This window comes from Gadus chalcogrammus, chromosome 18 (genome assembly GCF_026213295.1).
Source record: "Gadus chalcogrammus isolate NIFS_2021 chromosome 18, NIFS_Gcha_1.0, whole genome shotgun sequence".
NCBI classification, from domain to species: Eukaryota; Metazoa; Chordata; class Actinopteri; order Gadiformes; family Gadidae; genus Gadus; species Gadus chalcogrammus.
In genome coordinates this window covers 5,893,207-5,913,275 of record NC_079429.1, presented here as the reverse complement: position 1 = coordinate 5,913,275, position 20,069 = coordinate 5,893,207, and the positions used below count along the sequence as shown (strand labels likewise).

Here is a 20,069-nt window from a genome sequence, read left to right as displayed (position 1 = left end):
TGTGATGTCGTTGATCTGCCGTTATAAACCATTCCTAATTCTACCCGCTTACTCTAGTTGTGACATCACAAGTGGGAGGGTTCAGCCAGATGTTTGATGGATGGATGGATGAACCCATAACTCCACCAGATTGTACAGTCCACCGGGTTGGCTGGTAGGTGGATCCATCCCTCATTCAAATGGGTGGACACTCCCCCTCGTGAGGAAAATGGCAGTCTCTGACAAAGAGTATAGGCTTTGTGATGGAAATAGCAAACAACATGATTATAGAAGCTGAAACCCTGAAAAAGGCGGGTACATAAAGAAGAGTAGAAAAGGAAATACTGTGTAAACAGTTTTTTACAGTGTAGCTATGCCATCTTGCTTCGAGTGGGGGAGGGGATTAAGGGACAAGGTGTACCACTACATGATCTCTTGGATGTGAAGTCGATCACAGGTGATTATAGGGTCGAGTCCCGTAAGCCACAGCAGTAGAATTAAACCAATTAGTCCTACGTGATTGGGCCGGGACACTCATTTCAAGAAGAAGTTGTTCCACAACTGGAAGACTGACTGCTCCGACTGCTCTGACTGCTCTTCCTCTGTGTGTTCTTGTGGCTATTTAAAATACACTGAAACGGAGAAGGTCGGACAGCGCCCTGCCGTGTGTCTCCCTCTAGTGGTGGGTGACGGTAGTGGCTGCTAGTCCACCCTGCTGCAGGGGAAGGATTACAGAATGAGGATTAGATGTTTAGAGAAATCGCTGGGATGCTGTAAATAGACAGATGGGGGCATCTCTTTCTCTAGCCACAAACACACACAAACACACACACACACACACACACACACACACACACACACACACACACACACACACACACAGTATCACACTGACACACACACACACACACACACACACACACACACATGCACACTGACGCGAACACATGCACACAAACACACTGAATTATTAGAGAAAATTATGGTTAAATATGAATAGTGTGGCCAGACACAATGTTATGAGCACATTGCTGTTTGCACAACTAAATATTTATAGCTCACTGGCAGTGTTAATCGTTTGATAATGAAGTCGATGTAACTCATATATTATAAGTACTTGCCGAACACAAACAGGGTGTACTGGGGGTTACAAATACACTAATGAGTCGCTTTACATAAAAGTGCATAAGTAAGCAATGGAGTGAAATTTCACTTGAGTTTTGGAGGAGAAAGAGGATGATGGGGTGGGGGTGGGGCAGTGAGGGTGGGTGTGGTTTAAAGGGTTGTGGGTTAAGGATTAAGGATTGGGGGGGAGGGGGAGTGTTGAGGACCTCTGTGGGGACACCCCTCGCCCCCCTGTGGAGGGATCAAACTTCTTTCAGGGACAAGGCCAGATTAACCCCCTCACCCAACACACACACACACACACACACACACACACACACACACACACACACACACACACACACACACACACACACACACACACTCACACACACAGATTTGCACCCCCTGCTGCTACAACCAGCATCGTGTAGGGATGCTATATCACCCCCCCCCCCCCCCCCCCCAATCAGTTTTCACTCTCATGTCTCCAGACTTTCCAGATCAGTGGTTCCCAACATCTTTGGCGCGTGACCCCATTTCTAACTCTCCCAAAATGTTTTTGACGCCAACTTTTAGGTTTTCTGCATCTGCTGACACACACAAATAGCTATTACCCAATCATCATTAGCCGGTAATATCGATGGTAACGCAAAAACATGAAGATAATGACAGCATAGGATAATGACAACATCTGATAATGAAAACATAATGATAATGACAGCATGGATAATGAAAAACATATAATATGATGATACCTCAGGTTCAGATATTGGCAAGAAAGGATGTCAGAGTTTGGAGACAATGTACTGGAGGGAATGTTGTCATCATCATATGTTGTCTTCATCATATGCTATAATTTTCATCAGACTTTGTGCCGTCTTCATGTTAATAGGCAAAGAAATACAATAACCTCAAAGTGAGAGCGGTTGTATAAATATCCTATCCCTTGTGATTTCACGACCTATGATTGCGTAATGTCTCAGGATGACTCAATGTGTGTGTGTGCGTGTGCGTGTGTGTGCATGTGTGTGTGTGTGCCTGCTTTCCCCTCTGGCCCGAGGGACCTGTCGACAAACATCAGCATTGGTTCTGCTTCGCTCCAGTGACCGTGCCACACACACACACACACACACACACACACACACACACACACACACACACACACACACACACACACACACACACACACACACACACACACACACACACACACACACACACACACACAGACTACACCCTACACATATATATTTCCACATACACACACATGTACACATATATACACACTTTGCTCCTTCAAGTGTAAGCGCTCTCCTCCAGAATACTTAATGCACAGCGGTAGTGAGATGAATTGGTGTTGAAGACAGAAAGTCAAACCAGGACCCGGACAAGATAAAGCAAAGAGTGGATGAGAATAGAACATGAAAACGTGTGCATATAACACGTGGATACGTTGGCCTAGTTTTCGTAATGGTTGTAAAATGGATTCTATATCTCTGGTAAAGTGCTGCTGACCAAAACACTCCACCAAAAATAGATATATTGATGCGTTGTAATACATTAATGACCACCCTTTCACCACAACCAATGCATTATTGCATAATTGCATTGGTCAGCATGCGTTCTCCATCTAAAGATTGAGAAAGTTGTCTCTACTTATTGCAAGTCACATTTAAGATGTAGCCCTAATAGACACTTTTAATTCAAGTTTGCTTTTAGATGTAGAACCAAATGGAAAATGTTGAAGATATATGTTGATCCATGCATTATTTATTACTATGGATAGTGGCAGCAGAATAGAAAGGTTTGCTAAAAAGAGTTCTGATAATGGCATGTTGATAAAGAAGCGAGTTCCAATCTGAACTCAATATTGCTTTCATCAAAGTCTTGTCGTGCTACGAGAGATGGGTTTCCGGCTGCTAACAACATAACCGGGAAATATCAGCTATCATAAGTGGGGGCATGGATCAATGAAAAGTATTACATTCTTTCATAATGGCATTTTTGGTGCTAACTTGTGAGGTGATGTATGTTGCATTCACTCACCCTGTAAACACCTTTACAGAGAAACACAAGTTAATCTCTTCAACTATGTTCAAAGGATTATACAATGATTAAGTTTTTAATTGCATTCAAGCAGCTTTTTTTGTGTTTGATATGAAGAAGATTATGGCGCCCCCTAGCCATCATTTCATGTATGCCGACCTGATCTAAGCGCGGGGCGTTACCTTTGTTGCGTCTCGAGCACAGGGTCTCGAGCTAGGCGGGCTGGAGTCAGCTCGTGATGCTGTTGTACTAGTCGGAGAGAAGACGCTGAATTATAGCGTTATCCCGGTCTACCGCAAGGCAATTTCCGGTCTCTTAGTTCCTACGAGTTGTGTAACCCAACTGACAGTCTCTTGAGCGAGAATAATAGAAACATGATAACAACAGCAAGAACAAGAACAATAACAATAACAAGAAGAAAAACAACGACAATAAGAATTAGCATTGAGGTTTGATGAAGAATCTGACAAAGCAATATCGCACCACTATTTCAGAAGCCCCACCCTCTCTCCCGCCGCTAAACATTTGTAACTGAACGTCCCACCCTCTCTCGCCAATAACGCTCATTTGCAGGATCGCGTTCCGGGCGGTCCGTCGTGGGATGAACTACGTTAGGTTGTAGTAGCCGCGGGATGTTTACTGACTACCGAGGCTGAGGGAGGAGACATACTATCCTCCTATTTTTTGAACCAGGTGACAGCCGGAATTCAGTGAGAGGGGACGACCTCTCCATCATGTCGTCAGTGGTTAACTAAATTGGAAAGAACATTTTTTGTCAGCCAGTAGAAGACCTTGAGGCTCCACTAGTCAAATGAATGGAGTCGCTTTCTGCCTTGTTGGGATCCCACCCCACTCTGACAGACCAGTGAGTACTCCGCAGTCCCATGTGTAACTGTCTCTCACATTGTTCCGTGATTTTTTTTTATTAACTTTAAATAAGGTTTAAATTGTAACAAGGCTATTGATGTGTTATGTCGTTAACACCGGCTAGACATGGGTTCATTTTGTGCTGCTTTCTGCCACAATCCCCCGGCGTTCATCAGTCATGCTCATTCTCTCAGCAGGCTGTTTGCATTCAAAGTTCACGTTGTGTTCTTCAGTGCAGTGCAACATGCAGTGCATTGGATGACTTCATTCACTTTCCTACTACCAAATTCCACATGCAGTCCCAGGACATGCGGGCGTTTACTGCAGATTTTAGACCATCACCCCGAGTATTAGGTTAGATAAAACAGCCTACACAGTGTGGATGAGGGATGTACATGAAATATTAAAAGGTACACTAATCAATAAAGTACCCTCGTTAATTATGTATTGCAAACGTTGCCACATTGATTATATCATAAAGCCTGAAGTCTGAATGACTTGTGTTTTGTAAGAGCTTTCACATTGACAGAGCGGTCTGAACTGAACTTTTCCTGCTACTAAACGTGTGAATTACTGCGTATGCTTCAGTAATGCAGTCATACCCCCATTGTACAAACGTGTCTCGGATGGGTGGGCAGGGGAACAATGAAAACTTCACAGTGCCAGCATCTCCATATGTCAGCCCACATATGATAGTCGGCACAGAGGACACATTGTATGCTCTCAGTGAAATCCCTAATTTCTCTACGTTGTGAAATGCTGTGAAATTCCATGACGAGTTACATACCAATACACGGAATGCAAGAGGCTTGATGTTATAAATTACCCATCATAGGTTATGTTTGTGTGGAAATAACCATATCACTAGCTTATCTGTGTTTATGTAGCAGTCAGTACACGCTATTAGGTTGTGATGGTATTAGGCACTGTGCCAAGCGATACAGGACTGCATTGATTTCTATGCTGGTCTGTTGTCATTAGAACTAATTGATATCTGACTAACTTACAAATCCAATAGTACAATGCTACATGCTTTCAGAAAATGCCAATAAAACATCTCAACAAGTTAAAGCCAGAATCCTCTTTGTTGAGATTGCTGAGTTTATATGCAACTCCTCTGAATGTTGGCCCACATAAGTAAATATTAAATACAAATTGGTATTACACAACACAGCAGATCACTAAAACACCTTACCGGTATTATAACAAGAGTGAATAAACATATTATCAGCAGGCAACAACCATTTAAACGCATACCGTTGACAAAAAAATAGATGGAAATGTATCATTGCTGTATTTAATAAACTTAATAAATATCACTCGTGCCCACCCCAGCACATTCTGTGTGCTTGGTAGAGCAGACTGTTGTTGCCTTATATGTCTGTACCAGGTCCTCCATGGACTACACCGGTACAGTCTTGAATGTGTGCACTAGCTCCTCGACCATCTACCCTCAGTAGGTCCGCAACGAGCGGCAGCTCATCAGTGTATAACAGTCCAGACTCTATTTGTCTTCATTAGTTCACAATGGAGGAACATTTGCCATGTTCTGTCATGCGCAAGCAACAGAACCCATCCAGTCTAGACTGATGTTGAACATTAAATCAAGTCCATTAAGCTGAATCACAGTTCCGGTTATCAAAGGGCTTCCCATGCAACATTTTATAACAACCGTTACACTTGCTCCAGAGAAGGACAAGGAAAAACTCCCTTTATCTTCAAGGAAGAATCCTTGAGAAGGAAAGCATAAGACTGATCGCTACATCCAGGCATGGTTAGGAGTGTAATGGGTGCCATTGCCCGCCAATACCAACATAAAACAACGATAAAAAACAGATAGGCAAACGGATACACATTTTAATTATTGAGAATTGCGGAAGCATGGGGTTGCCATTCTCACACGAGTCGTGTTCACCCATCTTTAGTACCCTCGGTAGGCATTCATTTGCAGGCAGCTAGACCGACAATAGGCCTGGTCGTTATCAGTGCGTAAACACTGTCACTTTAAGTTCTTCATGGGGGATGCGGGCAAAGAGGGGAACATGAAAGTCCTTTAGCCCTGTTATTAAAGCATGATCTGTCACAACAGCTCCATCCCATCCTTTAGAGCGACAGAACCACTTAGCCGCTTCCCAAGAGAAGTGATAATAGCTGTCTGTGACCTATCCACTTGGAATGTTTACATTTGATGTTGGCACACAGACATGACAGCAGTGGACCGACGGGGGTGTGACCAAAGATGCGATGCACATGAAATACAAAGTCCCCCACATGGTAAATTCGGCTGCGCTGTGGTGATATTATATGGTGTGTATTTGTGTGTCACGTGATGCGACGACGAGAGAGGAAAGGAACCGCATAATTGCAAGAGATACAGAGTTGGAGCTAGTTACTTGCAGCTGTGCCCAAGTTCCATCAAGTCCCTGGCCTGCCTTCTGACACAACAGCACCACACCCCTTTCAACCGACAAAAAACCTTGCGTTGTACAGGACAGGGTGCAGTACAGGACAGGGACAGATAGCTTAGGGGATATAGAGGGCTTGTACATTGCGATGTCACCTCGAAATAATTTGCCGTCGTTACGAAAGCATAGGATCGTTGGGATTTGTTAGTAGTTATGGCTTTTTGGTAATTGTTTAGTCATTAACCGTAAAATGATTTGTCGTTGTGAGGAGACATTGTTGTGTTGGTAACTACAGCAGCATTTTTCATGCGAGACGTGGCATAACAAAGATTTTGTTAGGTAGTATATTTACGTTTAGTATTTGACTACAAAAACCCTCTTGAGACCTCTCATTATCTCCAACAAAAACCCCCATGATGCATCTTGCCTGTGCAGCCCTATAGGCCTATCTACACCTGGAATGTGAGTTTTTTAGGTCAAGTTTTTAGGTTGTGTCCTAACAAGGTGATGGCAGCCATGAATAGCAGCCAGGGTCCAAAAGTAATTAATCTACGGCCCAAGCGAATAACCTTCTGTGAATGGCAGGTGTTCATGTGGGTGAAAGGATGCACCGATTAAGAAAATCTGGGCCGATTATCATCGGCCGATTCTCATCAGAACAGGGGCTTCAGTGGTCTTTCATTGTGGCGTCGGCGTGTGGCCTACAACCTCCGAGCCCTCGTTGAACACGCAGACGCATCGGAGCGGAAGTGTGACACGGTGTGCAACGCCAGTGGGACGGGATAAACTAGACTCTCAGGATGCGACGAGAGAGTGGGCTTTGGTATGTGACAACAAGATGGCCATCGCTAGACGGCATGCCCTCTCTCATCTAAGGTCTCTCAATGAGAGGTCAAAGGTCGTGTGTGGTAAGGTGGTGTCGGTTGATAGCGAGAGCTAGGGGAAGGAGCTTCAGTCCGATGGCTGGAGGGATGTGGGGGGCAGTGTTGGAGGGGGGTGCCTGGACTTGTTTTCAAAAGCAGGCGTGACAATGGGGCTCTGTTATGTTGTGTGTGTTTGTGTGTCTGTGTGTTCCATCTTGTGTGTGTGTTTATGTTCCAATCTCATCGTTTGTGTTCAACCTTGCTTGGGAGTGTGTGTTAGTGTGTGTGTGTGTGTGTGTGTTCCACCTCATCTGTGTGTGTGTGTGTGTTTGTATTCCATCTTGTGAGGCTGGGTGTGTGTTCCATCTCATCTAAGTGTGTGTTTGTTCGTGTTCCATCTCATCTAAGTGTGTGTTTGTTCGTGTTCCATCTCATCTAAGTGTGTGTTTGTTTGTGTTCCATCTCATCTGAGTGTGTGTGTGTTCGTGTTCCATCTCATCTAAGTGTGTGTGTGTTTATGTTCCATCTTGTGTGTGTGTGACTTCAATCTCATCCAAGTTGTGTGTGTGTTCGTGTTCCATCTTATGTGTGTGTGTGTGTGTGTGTGTGTGTGTCATCTTCTATGTGTGTGTCCTCACCTGAGAAGAAAACCAGGTGTGATGATGACTCTGCGCTGTTGACGGTTGAAGCCAGAGGTGGGGGTCCCACGGTTTGACACGCTGTCAGCTGGCAGCCCCCTCGGGCTCACCCGGTCTGAGGAAGGGTGGTGGTGCACGAGGACGGACGGACGGACGTTGGGTGAGTGCGTACGGGGGGGGGGGGGGGGGGGACAGGAGGGGACGGGAGACAGAGATGTACTTTACCCCGCATCACACTGGGCCATTCTTCTGTCAGCAGGTGGGCTGACAAGAATGCGTCCGCGAAACACCAAGAATGATTACAGCGTGGCAATGGAATGGTGTGCATGTGTGTGTGTGTGTGTGTGTGTGTGTGTGTGTGTGTGTGTGTGTGTCTATGTGCGTGTGTGTGTACATGTGTTGGAAGATAAAACAAAACAGACATCAAATGAAATATAAATATACTTCTGTTTACTTTTTCGTGACAACTTAAGTGTGAAGCGTGGAGATCTGTGAGAGAGACAGGACGGGAGAGATGTTCCTGGTGGGCTAAAGGGTAGGAAGCGGTGATTCAAATAACAAGCAAGCAGGAGAAACGGGGGGGAAGGGAACACTGGGACCCAGGTGCACTGCCCTGCCTCCGTGTGTGTGTGTGTGTGTGTGTGTGTGTGTGTGTGTGTGTGTGTGTGTGTGTGTGTGTGTGTGTGTGTGTGTGTGTGTGTGTGTGTGTGTGTGTGTGTGTGTGTGTGTGTGTGTGTGGTATCCCTCTTTACCTCTGTCTTGCAGAGAGCTCCAGAGTAAAACCCCCGGGACAGAGAGCAGGGGTGGGGTGGGGAGTGGGGGGGGGGGGGGGGGGTACAGTCCCATCTGGATGCCCAGCTGCTGGCCCTGGCTGAAGGGATGGGTACCACGGCACAGCCCCTCCAGGCCATCCCGACTCCCCTCACCCCCCCACCCCCCCACCCCCCCGCCCGCCCCCCTCCCTCTGTAACTTAACGAGCCAAACTACACTGCAAGAGCTCCCTCTAGTACACACAGACAGCGCTGCCGGCCCCTCCCTGCTTTACTCTGTGAGGCCATTCGGGGCTTGGCGTTTGTGTCCTTAGAACTGTTTCCCATTCAGAGCCAAAGGCTTCCATCACGTGACAGCTATTTTGGTTTTGTTTAAAAAAATGAGAGGCTCGCAGTGAGAGACAGCGGAACATGATGTGGTGTCGGGTGCGCGCCGTCCCGCCCATTGCAGTCCCCGGTAACGGCTACCTCCCGCACACATCGCACTCCCCCTTCTCCTCCCACTCCCTCCCCTCACTCTATCTATTAGAGCTGTCCTGCTCTTCCTCCTCCTCCCTCCTTCCACCCATCCGCATCCTCCTACTCCCCCTTCCCTTTCCCCCCTCCATCCGCCTTCTCCCTCCACCCTTCCTCGTCCATCCAATCCCCCAGCTCCTCCTCCTCCTCCTCCTTCCACCCTCCTCCTCCTCCTCCTCCTCCTTCCACCCTCCTCCTCCTCCTCCTTCCACCCTCCTCCTCCTCCTCCTCCTCCTCCTCCTTCCACCCTCCTCCTCCTCCCTCTCTTCCTCCTTCTCCTCCCATTCCCAGCTGCCATGGCTCAAACCTGACGCCTAGCGCTGCACCGATCGCAGATGTGAGCCAAGCCATTCCTTTCTTCTGCTGTGAGAATTTTGTTTGTTTTATAAAGCGTGAAACATCTATTTATGACCGTGCTCTTTAAGGAGCTTGACAGGTTTTATTTCTTTGTGCCTTCATGCTTAAAATGACATGCTTTTTCTCAAATCTCATATTTTTATGTGAGATTTGTTTTGTTGGTTTGCCATTCTGTGTGCACCTGTGTGTGTGTAGCTGTGTCTTGTCTACGAACTTGTCCCTTTGGACATATATAAGAAGACCGGAAAAGGTTATATGATAGTAAAAAAGTTTTGGATTGAATTTGTCACAAATCCTAAATCACCTTAAAAATAATTGCATTCAATACTTAAATGGTTTCGACTTTCAGTTGAGTGTCTAGGGTCTTCGTTCAGACATGTTCCCCTGTGGGTCGCTCTGAGAGTCCACCATCACCTGTCCTTTCCTTGATCCTTTTCCTTCGGGGGAACAAGAATCCCCAGACCCAGCCACTGACTCGGCCACACAACAGCCCAGTGTCCGCTGCAGAACAATGCCCTGATACAGCTGCTGTGGTGGAGCTGAAGGCCGGCCTGGTGTCAGTCCTCGCCCATTCAGGAGAGCCAATGTCACAATGGGCCTCACTTGACCAAGCTGCTCCCAGAGCAGCTGTGCTTCCTGAACCAAACGACATCATAGGACAGCCCAGAATGTCCCTGGGCTCCCCTGAGCGGTGTTCATCATGGTGACTCGAGACAACAAGGTCAGGGCACTGGGTGTTCTTGACCACTGATCACAGTGGCTCATTCATTAAACTAGGAATTAATTCAACTTTAAATATTCCTTTGTGTGGTTGGGAACTTTGGGAACTGTGGTTGTTGTTATGTGAAAGGGAGATTGGGTAATGGTTAGGGACCGGATATTTTTGCATTAGCACAAATCTGGCTTTCCAGAAATGACAGTGTGCATCATGATACAGGTATCAAAGTACATCAGATACTTCCATTATATGAAAAAGGTTTTCACTAGATAGACATAGATCCATCTCGGATCCTGTTTCGTGACAGAGATATTCTTCCAAAAAAATTGAATTAGCGTGAGTGGAGGAAGACTTCTGTGTCTTTCAAGTGAAATTCTATAGTGGCAAAATTAACAGTGTCGATTTTTGTCAGTTGACATCTGCTGGCCGAGTTTGCGTTCGCCGTTAATAGCCAATTACGCGCTGACAGATCCCAGCCTCCAGCAACATGATTGGTTGAAACAAACATCAAGGGGGAAAAAAGTGAAATGCCCCCTTCACCACCCAGATTTCAGCAAGTCTGCCATCAGAGTGTAGATTTAAATCTGAAGTCAGATTAATGAGATTAAAGACAAATAGATATGGCGCAACAACAGTAATGCAGCTCATTCTAGTGGACAACGAGACAAACACCTAGGACCTCTGATCTCAAATCGATCAATTAACCTTTGATATTATTTACTGAATTCTCAAGTGTATTGTTTTTCTAAGAAGGGAACTTCTCAAGCCAGACCGTCTTGCTGATTTCCACAAACATTAGTATATGTTTGTTAACGTTCACTTCATTTTCCAAGAGAAAGGTAAACGGCAGTTTACATCTGTGACCTGGAGGAAAATTAGACAGGGCAAACTATGTTAGGTATGTTATTTTTTGCTCGTAACAATTTTCACAGTTCACTAAAAATAGGTCAATTAGGCTTTCATGAGGTGGGCTGGGAGATAATGTGAGTGTGTGTTCGTCCGTGCGTGTGATCAGAGTTGGTGTGTGATGTTGTTTGTCCTCTTCAAGCTCATTCATGCCCATCATGAGGATGTGCCTAATGTGCCTCATAATATTTGCATAGCGGCATCAAGCAACATATAGTGTGATATAATATATATATATATATATATATATATAATTCCAGTAATTAACTTTAAGTGATTGATGATATTGCAGTAAACGACCTTCTCACAAGTGACGAGCTTCTTTCAAATTCTTTGTATTTCACCGTTTTGGGGTATTGGACAATAAGTACATTGTAACATTTTGTATTTATTGCTCGCCTTAGCCTTTTTTAATGTTTTGCACATTGGTTTTCCATCTGCTTTTCGGTCCCATACCCTAAATGTCACAGTATACCTCCGGAGAATCCCGGGTATAATACTTTCTCTCTGAGGACAATAAACACGCAGGAATGTCTATGCTGCGGAGGAAACAGGACATTGAACATAAAAGAGAGGGGGGGGGGGGGGGGGGGGTTTAGGCGGACGACATATCTTAAAACAAATTCCTTCCGACCTCTTTTTGTGTGAGGGGGGGGGGGGGGTCAAAGTCGAGGTATTTAGGAAACGGCAGCATTGTCAGGGATCCGCACCGTCCTATCTCGGGGTGTTGGTCGCGTGATAAACCGGCCCACGCGTGGGGGGGACGTTGGGGGGTACTTGTGGGTAACGGGCCCCACACCGAGGATGAAGTGGAAGTCGATGGCAAGCGTTTATTTCCCCCCTAGGGTTATAATCCTCCCAGTCTGTACTCCAAAGCATACTTCAACACATACATGACCAAACACAAGGCGTGTGTGCATAAAGATTTCTTTACTGAAAGACATTGTGTAGACCCGTCCATAACTACTGGAATAGTTTGCATGGTTTTAATGAGCTTGAATGCATAATTCTTGTTAAATGTTCCACAATATCCATAGCAATTATATATATACTATGCCTACATTTCTTAACAGTTTAACTGAGGATGTTTGGACACTGTTTTAGGTATAGTTGCTATAGTTGTCATTTTAAACCTAAACTCACATTATTTCAAAGGCATCATCAGGTCATTATAATTCACTCAATATTGACCGCACTTGATTAAGTGTTTCACAATATGGTTATTTGTTGGCTACATGAAGCTGAAAACGTGTAAAGCCTCACCATAAATCCAGGTGGAAGTCAGTAGACTCGGAAGGAAGGAGATCTTAGAGGAACTTGAAACACGAGGCAGAGACTTCTTTACATGATACTGCCCACTATTGGATAGAAGTGGGTATTAACACAACGGTGGCGTTGTGAAATCATAAAGGGTCCTTTTGCTTGTATCATTACATCATGTTTTTCTTGTGTGGACCCCTAATCAAACACATCACATTGTTCAGTGCCTTTTCCTGTTACAGTGTTGCTACACTCGCTTTGTTGTTATCTGCAGGTTCTCTGCTTGGTTTCCAACTGAAACGGCCTCTCTATTTGTGTTGTTAACCTTGGGAGCCATTGCCTGCTGGGTTGTTGTCTCTTCAGACTATGTTTCTGGGTGATTGCACGCTGTTTACCCTGCTCCCCTTACCACCGTTTGACCATACTTCACGCTGCTACCCAGCTCTGCGTAGGCCAAGCCCTGTGTACCTTATGTAACTCGCTGCCAGCTAAGCTTTGTCTTTACTTCAACCAAATACACAGAGATGGAGCAGGATGATGGCAAAGGGACAGACAGGGCTGAACCCCACTTACTTACTTCTTTCTTTAAGGGATGAGCTTCAACATGAATTGATACTCAAAGTGAAGGGTTCGGTAGCAGTCATTGCGTTTTTATTTTTAAATACATTGGCATTGGATGTCATTGTGGAGTGTTTATGCTTCATAATGAACATTGATGGTGTCTTTTTAATGCAAATGTTTGCAAAATCCATGTTTGCACAAAACAGATGGCCTGTAGAAGACAGATGAATAAGAATAAAGCAGTGGACAGAGTTCATAAAGGGAGTTCTCATATAATATTTACTGAGCTGATTCCTGCTGACAATGAGGCGCCGAGCGGATTAAACGAAATGGACAGGAGTGGAGTGAACAAGAGGACCGGGGACGGTAGGGAGAGGGGAGCCGAGCTGACACGCGGCCCCGGATGGGGAAGGTGTTTTTCATGGACGTCAGCTCATCATCCGCTCACCTCGTTCCTGAAGTAGAAATGGGTCTGTGAACGCTGTCACCGCACAGCCACGCTTGCGCTCATCCTTTGAGGGGGGTTGTTGTGAGGTGTGGGGGTTGTGGGGTCTGGGGGGGGTGTGCAGTTTATAACAGGGCTAGGTCATCGCACACGGGCAAATTCACATGTACACACTGTTATACTTTAGTGTAACACACACACATGGACACACGGGCTCTCCACTGTCAGAAGGCCAGGAGCTGCACACACAGGGCTCTGAGACTAAAGAGAGGAGACAGGGAGACCAAGCAGAGAGCGAGAGAGAGAGAGAGAGAGAGAGAAGGAGAGAGAGAGAGAGAGAGAGAGAGAGAGGAGAGAGAGAGAGAGAGAGAGAGAGAGAGAGAGAGAGAGAGAGAGAGAGAGAGAGAGAGAGAGAGAGAGAGAGAGAGAGAGAGAGAGAGAGAGAAGGAGAGAGAGAGAGAGAGAGAGAGAGAGGAGAGAGAGAGAGAGAGAGAGAGAGAGAGAGAGAGAGATAGAGCTGGATAGAGAGATAGAGAGAGAGGAGAGAGAGAGATGGAGGGAGAGAGAGAGTATGTGGTTAGAGTAGGAGGGACATCAGAGAGGGCGAGAGAGAAAGACGGGGAGAAAGAGAATGTGTGGCTGCCAGAGAGAGAGAAAGAGAGAGAGAGCGAGAGGCACTGTTGCCGAGAAGAGCGAGCTCTATAGTTAACCAGCGCTAAAGATGGTCCGCCAGAGCTAATAGATGTGTGTTGAGCGCGTGGACCGGTGCACTGGACCACCCCGTAGCAGCGTGTGGGATGCCGTCCAGCGCTGGCAACTCTTTGTGATCCGGCTCCAACAGCACTGACAGTTACCACAGATACTTTCTGTCAGAGGACAGTTCGGTTCCTCCACGTCTCCACTCAAGCTCCCTGCAGTCGAACTGGCAGGACCAGGTTGGTGGTTTAATGAACGTCATCACTGGCCGACAGATGGGATGGGATTGCTCTGGGAGTTCTGAAGAGGACTGCTACAACTATGGCGCCTGGAAATGTTCTTCTTTTGGGGTTTGACTTTGTTCAAGCGTGATCCTAGTATGTGCCTTTCCAAATGCTACCTAATGACTTCCATGAGGAGCAGGGAATTGGAGTAAAGAATTGATGAGTTGATCAAGAGTGTGAAACAAAGGATGAAGACGGCCAATGTCAACGTTGTTCTATTTGACGACACAGATGTGTGTATGAATAATACAGCAAAGACACAAGATGGCTTCGGACCACTTTCCTTGATCCCGAAAGGAGATTAAACCAAGTTCATATTGTGAGGACCGGTCTTGTTTTGAATCTGAAGACATGCCAGTAAAAACCACGGCCTACCAAACACGGGCGTTGCTGAATGTTCCTGAGGGGGCGACCAATGAGGTCCCACGATGTCTGAGGAAGGATACCCTTCAAGTATACCTACGAGCGCCTTAGCTCTACTTCTCATTGATTCAACAATCTGCCAGTGCAGCTATCTGGCTCCGAGGCCACCATGCAGAACTCCAACGCTTTCAGTAGACGACCGCATCGCTTGATCGCTGACGCAACACCCTCCTAGACACTTGGCGAGAGTGGGTGTGTGTGTGTGTGTGTGTGTGTGTATGTGCTCGATGCACCTGCGTGTGCATGTGTATGTGTGTCATGAGGGTGTCCCCCCTGGCCCCGGCCCCACTGGGCCACAAGTGGTGCTTCCAGTGCTCCGTGGGGGTGGACTGTAGCGACCCGGAGCCACGCTGCATCTGGCTGGCCGCGCTAAGGGCCGCCTCGCCGCGCCTCTCCGGCCGCGTCTCGCCAGGTGTTTCACCCCTTGCCAGCCCTGTGGTGTCCCCCCGAAGACGGGGCCCCAGGAGGCTGTTCCAACGTCACCACCAGCGCCACCCCCTGTCCTGGGTAAGAGCAGATATGCGTGCTGCGGTAGATGGTTTTTAGAGTTGTGGACCTCCGACAAGCTGGGACTGGAAAACGGACGGGGCTGCGTTTGAGATGGTCTACAGATATAACCGCTGGATGGTATTGATGTCTGCTCTTTTATATGATTGTGTTTCATCCTTGAGTATATCGCCCAATGCTCGATATCGCCCAATGCCTTGGCCAGTATCAGAGCACCCTGCTCCGAACATTGCAGCATTGTGTGGGAGGGCCCCATTTATTGAGGATAAATCGAAATTGCCTTTTTCTAGCAATTAAAAAAAATATATATATATATATGTTAAAAAAATAACAATTGGAGAAGACAATAAAATCTGATACCAATTCGATTATTTACGAGTTACAACTCAGCAATCGGATTATACTTGTGTTTTTTTATATAGTAGGCGCCACACAATTACCATTGAAGCTATAATCTACCAATCGCAATGAAAAGCCGCAACGCAGTATCACAGTATTGTATCACAATATGCGATGCATCTGTAGAGCTCTGTTCTTCTAATGGTGCAGCCCTCGAGTAGTTACTCCCAGGCTCTGAGTCTGCACTGATCTGATACCAGTGGACAGGTGAGGGTTCTCTAGGACTCCGGCTTGCTCTAACCTTCCCTGCCCTACCATAGTCTTACTGTGGTTTAACTCTGGCCTAACCTTGGTGCAGTCTAACCGTGGTTTAACCGTGGGAAAACCATCGGAAATCCTTGGGAAAACCCTGGTCTAACCCTGGTCTAACCCTGGTCTTACCCGGGTCTAACCCTGGTCTTACCCTGGTCTTACCACGGTCGAACCCCGCTCACAGGGTAGTCGAACCCCGCTCACAGGGTAGGATGGAAAATGTCTCTCATCCAAACAATATCTCTATTAGTGGAGGTGATTAGATTGTTTGGTATGATGGCAGAGCTTCCCACACACTCAAAATGAGTCAAGTGTTCTTCTGGCTGTGTGGGTGACCACTTTCTATACCATAATCTATATGCTACATATTTATTTACATGGATTTAATATATATATTTCAAACTAATTCTGGTAACTTACATTGTTTTGAGCGCAAATAATATCCGATCTGTTTTTAAAAAGCTTTTATAAATATAAAAAGATTATTTCTAAAGGTCTGTTTTTGTATTGAGGCCAATGAGAATCTCCCTACAAGCCTAATACACAGAAACCACATGGCTGTTCTCTATGACGTGTTTTAAGAGTAAAAATATACTATTCATTCACTTTCATGTGTGTGTGTGTGCACGCGTTTATGTGTGCCTTTTTGCATGTGTGTGCGGTTGTATGCGCGTTTGTGTGTATGCGAGTGTGTTTGTGCATGTCTGTGTGTGTGTGTGTGTGCGCGTCTGTGTGTATCTACATCAGCATGCCTCTGCCTACCCTGGGCGTTATGTAATATAATGCTCCAAGCGAGGGGTGCCCAGTGGAGGCGAAGAGGGAAGCAAAGGGGCGTGACGGGCTGGACAGAGATTCATGCTCTAAACTAGACTGGGTGCTTTGGTGTTGCTGAGCGTGTGTTTATTTTACGATAGAGGTGTAACTTTACTATGGAGCTGCTTATAGAAAATACAGACATGTCATCAGAATGGCTCTCAGCTGGGATTGTAGTTACATACACAGCTACAAATACAGCATGCAGTATCAAAAACGTATAGCAGTAGCACCTAAGATGGATTTGATAAAGTAACACATCCTGTGTTGCTTGTAGGATGTATTGCTGAGGCGTTGACCCGGAGAGCTTTGAGTTCAGGATGGTGATTTCAGTAGGCACTGGGCAACCTGAACAGGACTGCAGCACAACATATAAATAGATTTGGCACAATTCAGGGCATTGTGTTAAACAAACACTGCTGGGGTTGCTATTTCACACTCACTGTGTGAGCGAATGGTGAGTCAGGTTTGTGTGTGTGTGTGTGTGTGCGTGTGTGCGTGAGCGTGTGTGTGGTCGTGTGTGGACATGTGCAGGACATTAAAAATAAGTTGGCGTACATCTCACCTCAGTGTTTGTGGGTTACGTACGTTGGTGTGGGAAATATGCGCAGATATGAACGACAATGCAGTTATTGCAAAAATACCCATTGAAGAATAACCCTGTTTTTCTTATAGATATGAACACTTTTATTTATTTATTCAGTGTGCTTGAGTGCCTGTTGTTGTACCGTAAGGTCGAGGGGCAGAGCCAGCGTTATTCTCTCCCTGATTAATCGAGGACAAATAGAAATAGTAGACAGGAAGTACTTTTCACTCTGGTCTTGAATCCATGCCTAGGAAAATATCCTTGGTCTGATAACACAACATCCAGGCTTTGTTTGGTCTTTAGTGGTCAGTGGCAGGGGTCACGATCTCGCCTGGGAGGGGGTCGATGTTGTACATTAAAGATTAGGCTTTCAATGCTAACTGACAACTTTGATAATTCGTGTATCTTAATTTAATACCGTGATACTAATGTGCTGTTGTGTTAGCTGTATGTTATTAGGTCTTTATCTCTATCTTTTATGTGTTTGTTTGCAGGAAAAGCACTGCTAAACTGATTGGCTCTCGCTAATGGAAAAATATGCGTGTAACAATTATTAGGAAACTTCCCAGAAACCTTGTCTGCGCCATGCTATGCATTCCACTTCCTGTCTCAAGACACATGCTTCCTGTTGTTGGAATAGGGTGAGGGTTGTCCACCAACCAGCCTTAAGGGGGTTTGTGTGTGTGTGTGTGTGTGTGTGTGTGTGTGTGTGTGTGTGTGTGTGTGTGTGTGTGTGTGTGTGTGTGTGTGTGTGTGTGTGTGTGTGTGTGTGTGTGTGTGTGTGTGTGTGTGTGTCTCTCTGTATATGTATTTGGTACGACCAGAAGCAAAAGGGCATTTTAGACACTATTTTGAGGTACTAGGTGTGTTCCATTGTAGCATTCCAGCTGCTGTAGGAAAGATTTGAGAGCTGCAAAGAGAGAGTGGGAGGGAGAAAAAAGCAACCCACAAAAATTCCCCTCCCTCTTTGCTCCCTCCTTCCCTATGTCCACTTCCATTGAGGAGTGTTGTCAATCACCTTTGATTGACAGGCAAGATGGATTGCCGGAACCAATCATGAACGACATGTCAGGCGGGCCGGGTCAAATTGAAAACATATTCTCCTCACAGAGCATTTCATTCGCTAAAGGATCCCCAGCCATTTCTAACAAAATCCACTCCAAAAATAGCTGGAATCTATTAGTTCACCTTTTAAGGAGAAGATTAATTTTCAAGTGGTAAAGTGAAAGCTCTGTCGACACAAGGGCGAGCTTACAGCAATTAGGGTAGCATGCCAAAGTGAAGTGGGATTGATAATGACATCTGAGATACTAGTAGTGATTTGAAAAATGTAAAGCATTGAAATCTGTTCAATTCCAACGTTACGCTCTCACAAAATGCTCTCTAGGACTGTTGTTTTTAAGTCCAGGTGTGTCTGTTGTTCCAGAACTATTAATTATAACCAGACGTGTGTTTATAGTTTATCTCTGCCATTGTTGGAGGGAGGGAAATCGAAAGTAATGGGCGAAGTTGGCACTCAAAATAGAGTTTCCTTGAGGGAAATGCCAGGAATTTTGCTCAGGTTGGGGTTTGGGTCAAGTCCTTAAAGTAACAATGTGTTAACTTCAACTAGCTTGCCACTTAAAATTACCTGGACATATCTATGGTCAGTGCTGATCGCTATTGATTTCAATAATGTGATCAATAAAATCCCATCCTATGACTATTCTACAATGCGTATCTATCTCTTTGATGCTTCTACTCTTCCTCAAACACTGTCAACACACACACACACACACACACACACACACACACACACACACACACACACACACACACACACACACACACACACACACACACACACACACACACACACACACACACACACACACACACACGTACAACCACGACTCTGGAATGCACTTTTTTATTCAGTTAAGTGAATGAATTGCCATAATCACTCCCGTGAAGTGAGACTTGAAATCACTTTTGCATTAACATTTCCTCTGTCTCATCCACGACCAGGCTAAAGGACATGGAGACGGCATGGTGTCGTCCAACGAGAGCCGCCCCCGGCCGCTGTCGTCGGGCGGGGTGGAGGGTCTGTCCTGGCCCGCCCCACGGACCCTGCTGCTCCAGAAGAACTCCCTGGGCTTCGGATTCACGCTGCGCCACTTCATCGTCTACCCCCCAGAGTCCTCCCTGCAGAGCCCCCTCAAGGTGACCCCCACGTCTGGTGGACCTCAGCACCATATCACACTGGATATAGATACACAGTATACATATAGGGCTGCACTGGAGTCCCCACCCCAGACCAACCTGAAGGGACCTGGGCCTCTGGTCGTACCACCACATAATACTGTAGATATATAAATATAGAGCTGCGTCAGAGTCCTCCCTCAGGTTGCTGACGGCCCTTCGTCGTCATCGCCATTTATCCATCGTTGAGGTCAATTGAGATTTGATCAAAGAAAGTGATCGATTGATCGGCTAATAGTTCCAGTATATTAAAGTATATGATATATAATACAGTATGTTACTTTTTATTTACTGGAGAAAGATTTAGTTTTGGTGACTTATTTAAGACTTTAGAGTCCTTTTTTAAACCGGTTTAAAAATGCCTTTGACCAGAGGGATACGGTTAAACTGGAGTATTGGAAGATGGGTAGACCATCCCATCAATGATAC

At 45.8% G+C, this 20,069-nt stretch overlaps 1 protein-coding gene across 1 annotated transcript in view; it reads left to right on the top strand.

Moving 5' to 3' along the window:
* The window catches only part of LOC130371767 (rho GTPase-activating protein 23-like), a 43,012-nt gene that overhangs the window by 6,289 nt on the left and 16,654 nt on the right, over window positions 1-20,069 (top strand). Inside the window, exon 2 of the mRNA XM_056577629.1 lies at window positions 19,407-19,601. Within this exon, the coding sequence (XP_056433604.1) occupies window positions 19,407-19,601 (195 nt within the window). The remainder of the gene's footprint in view (window positions 1-19,406; window positions 19,602-20,069) is intronic.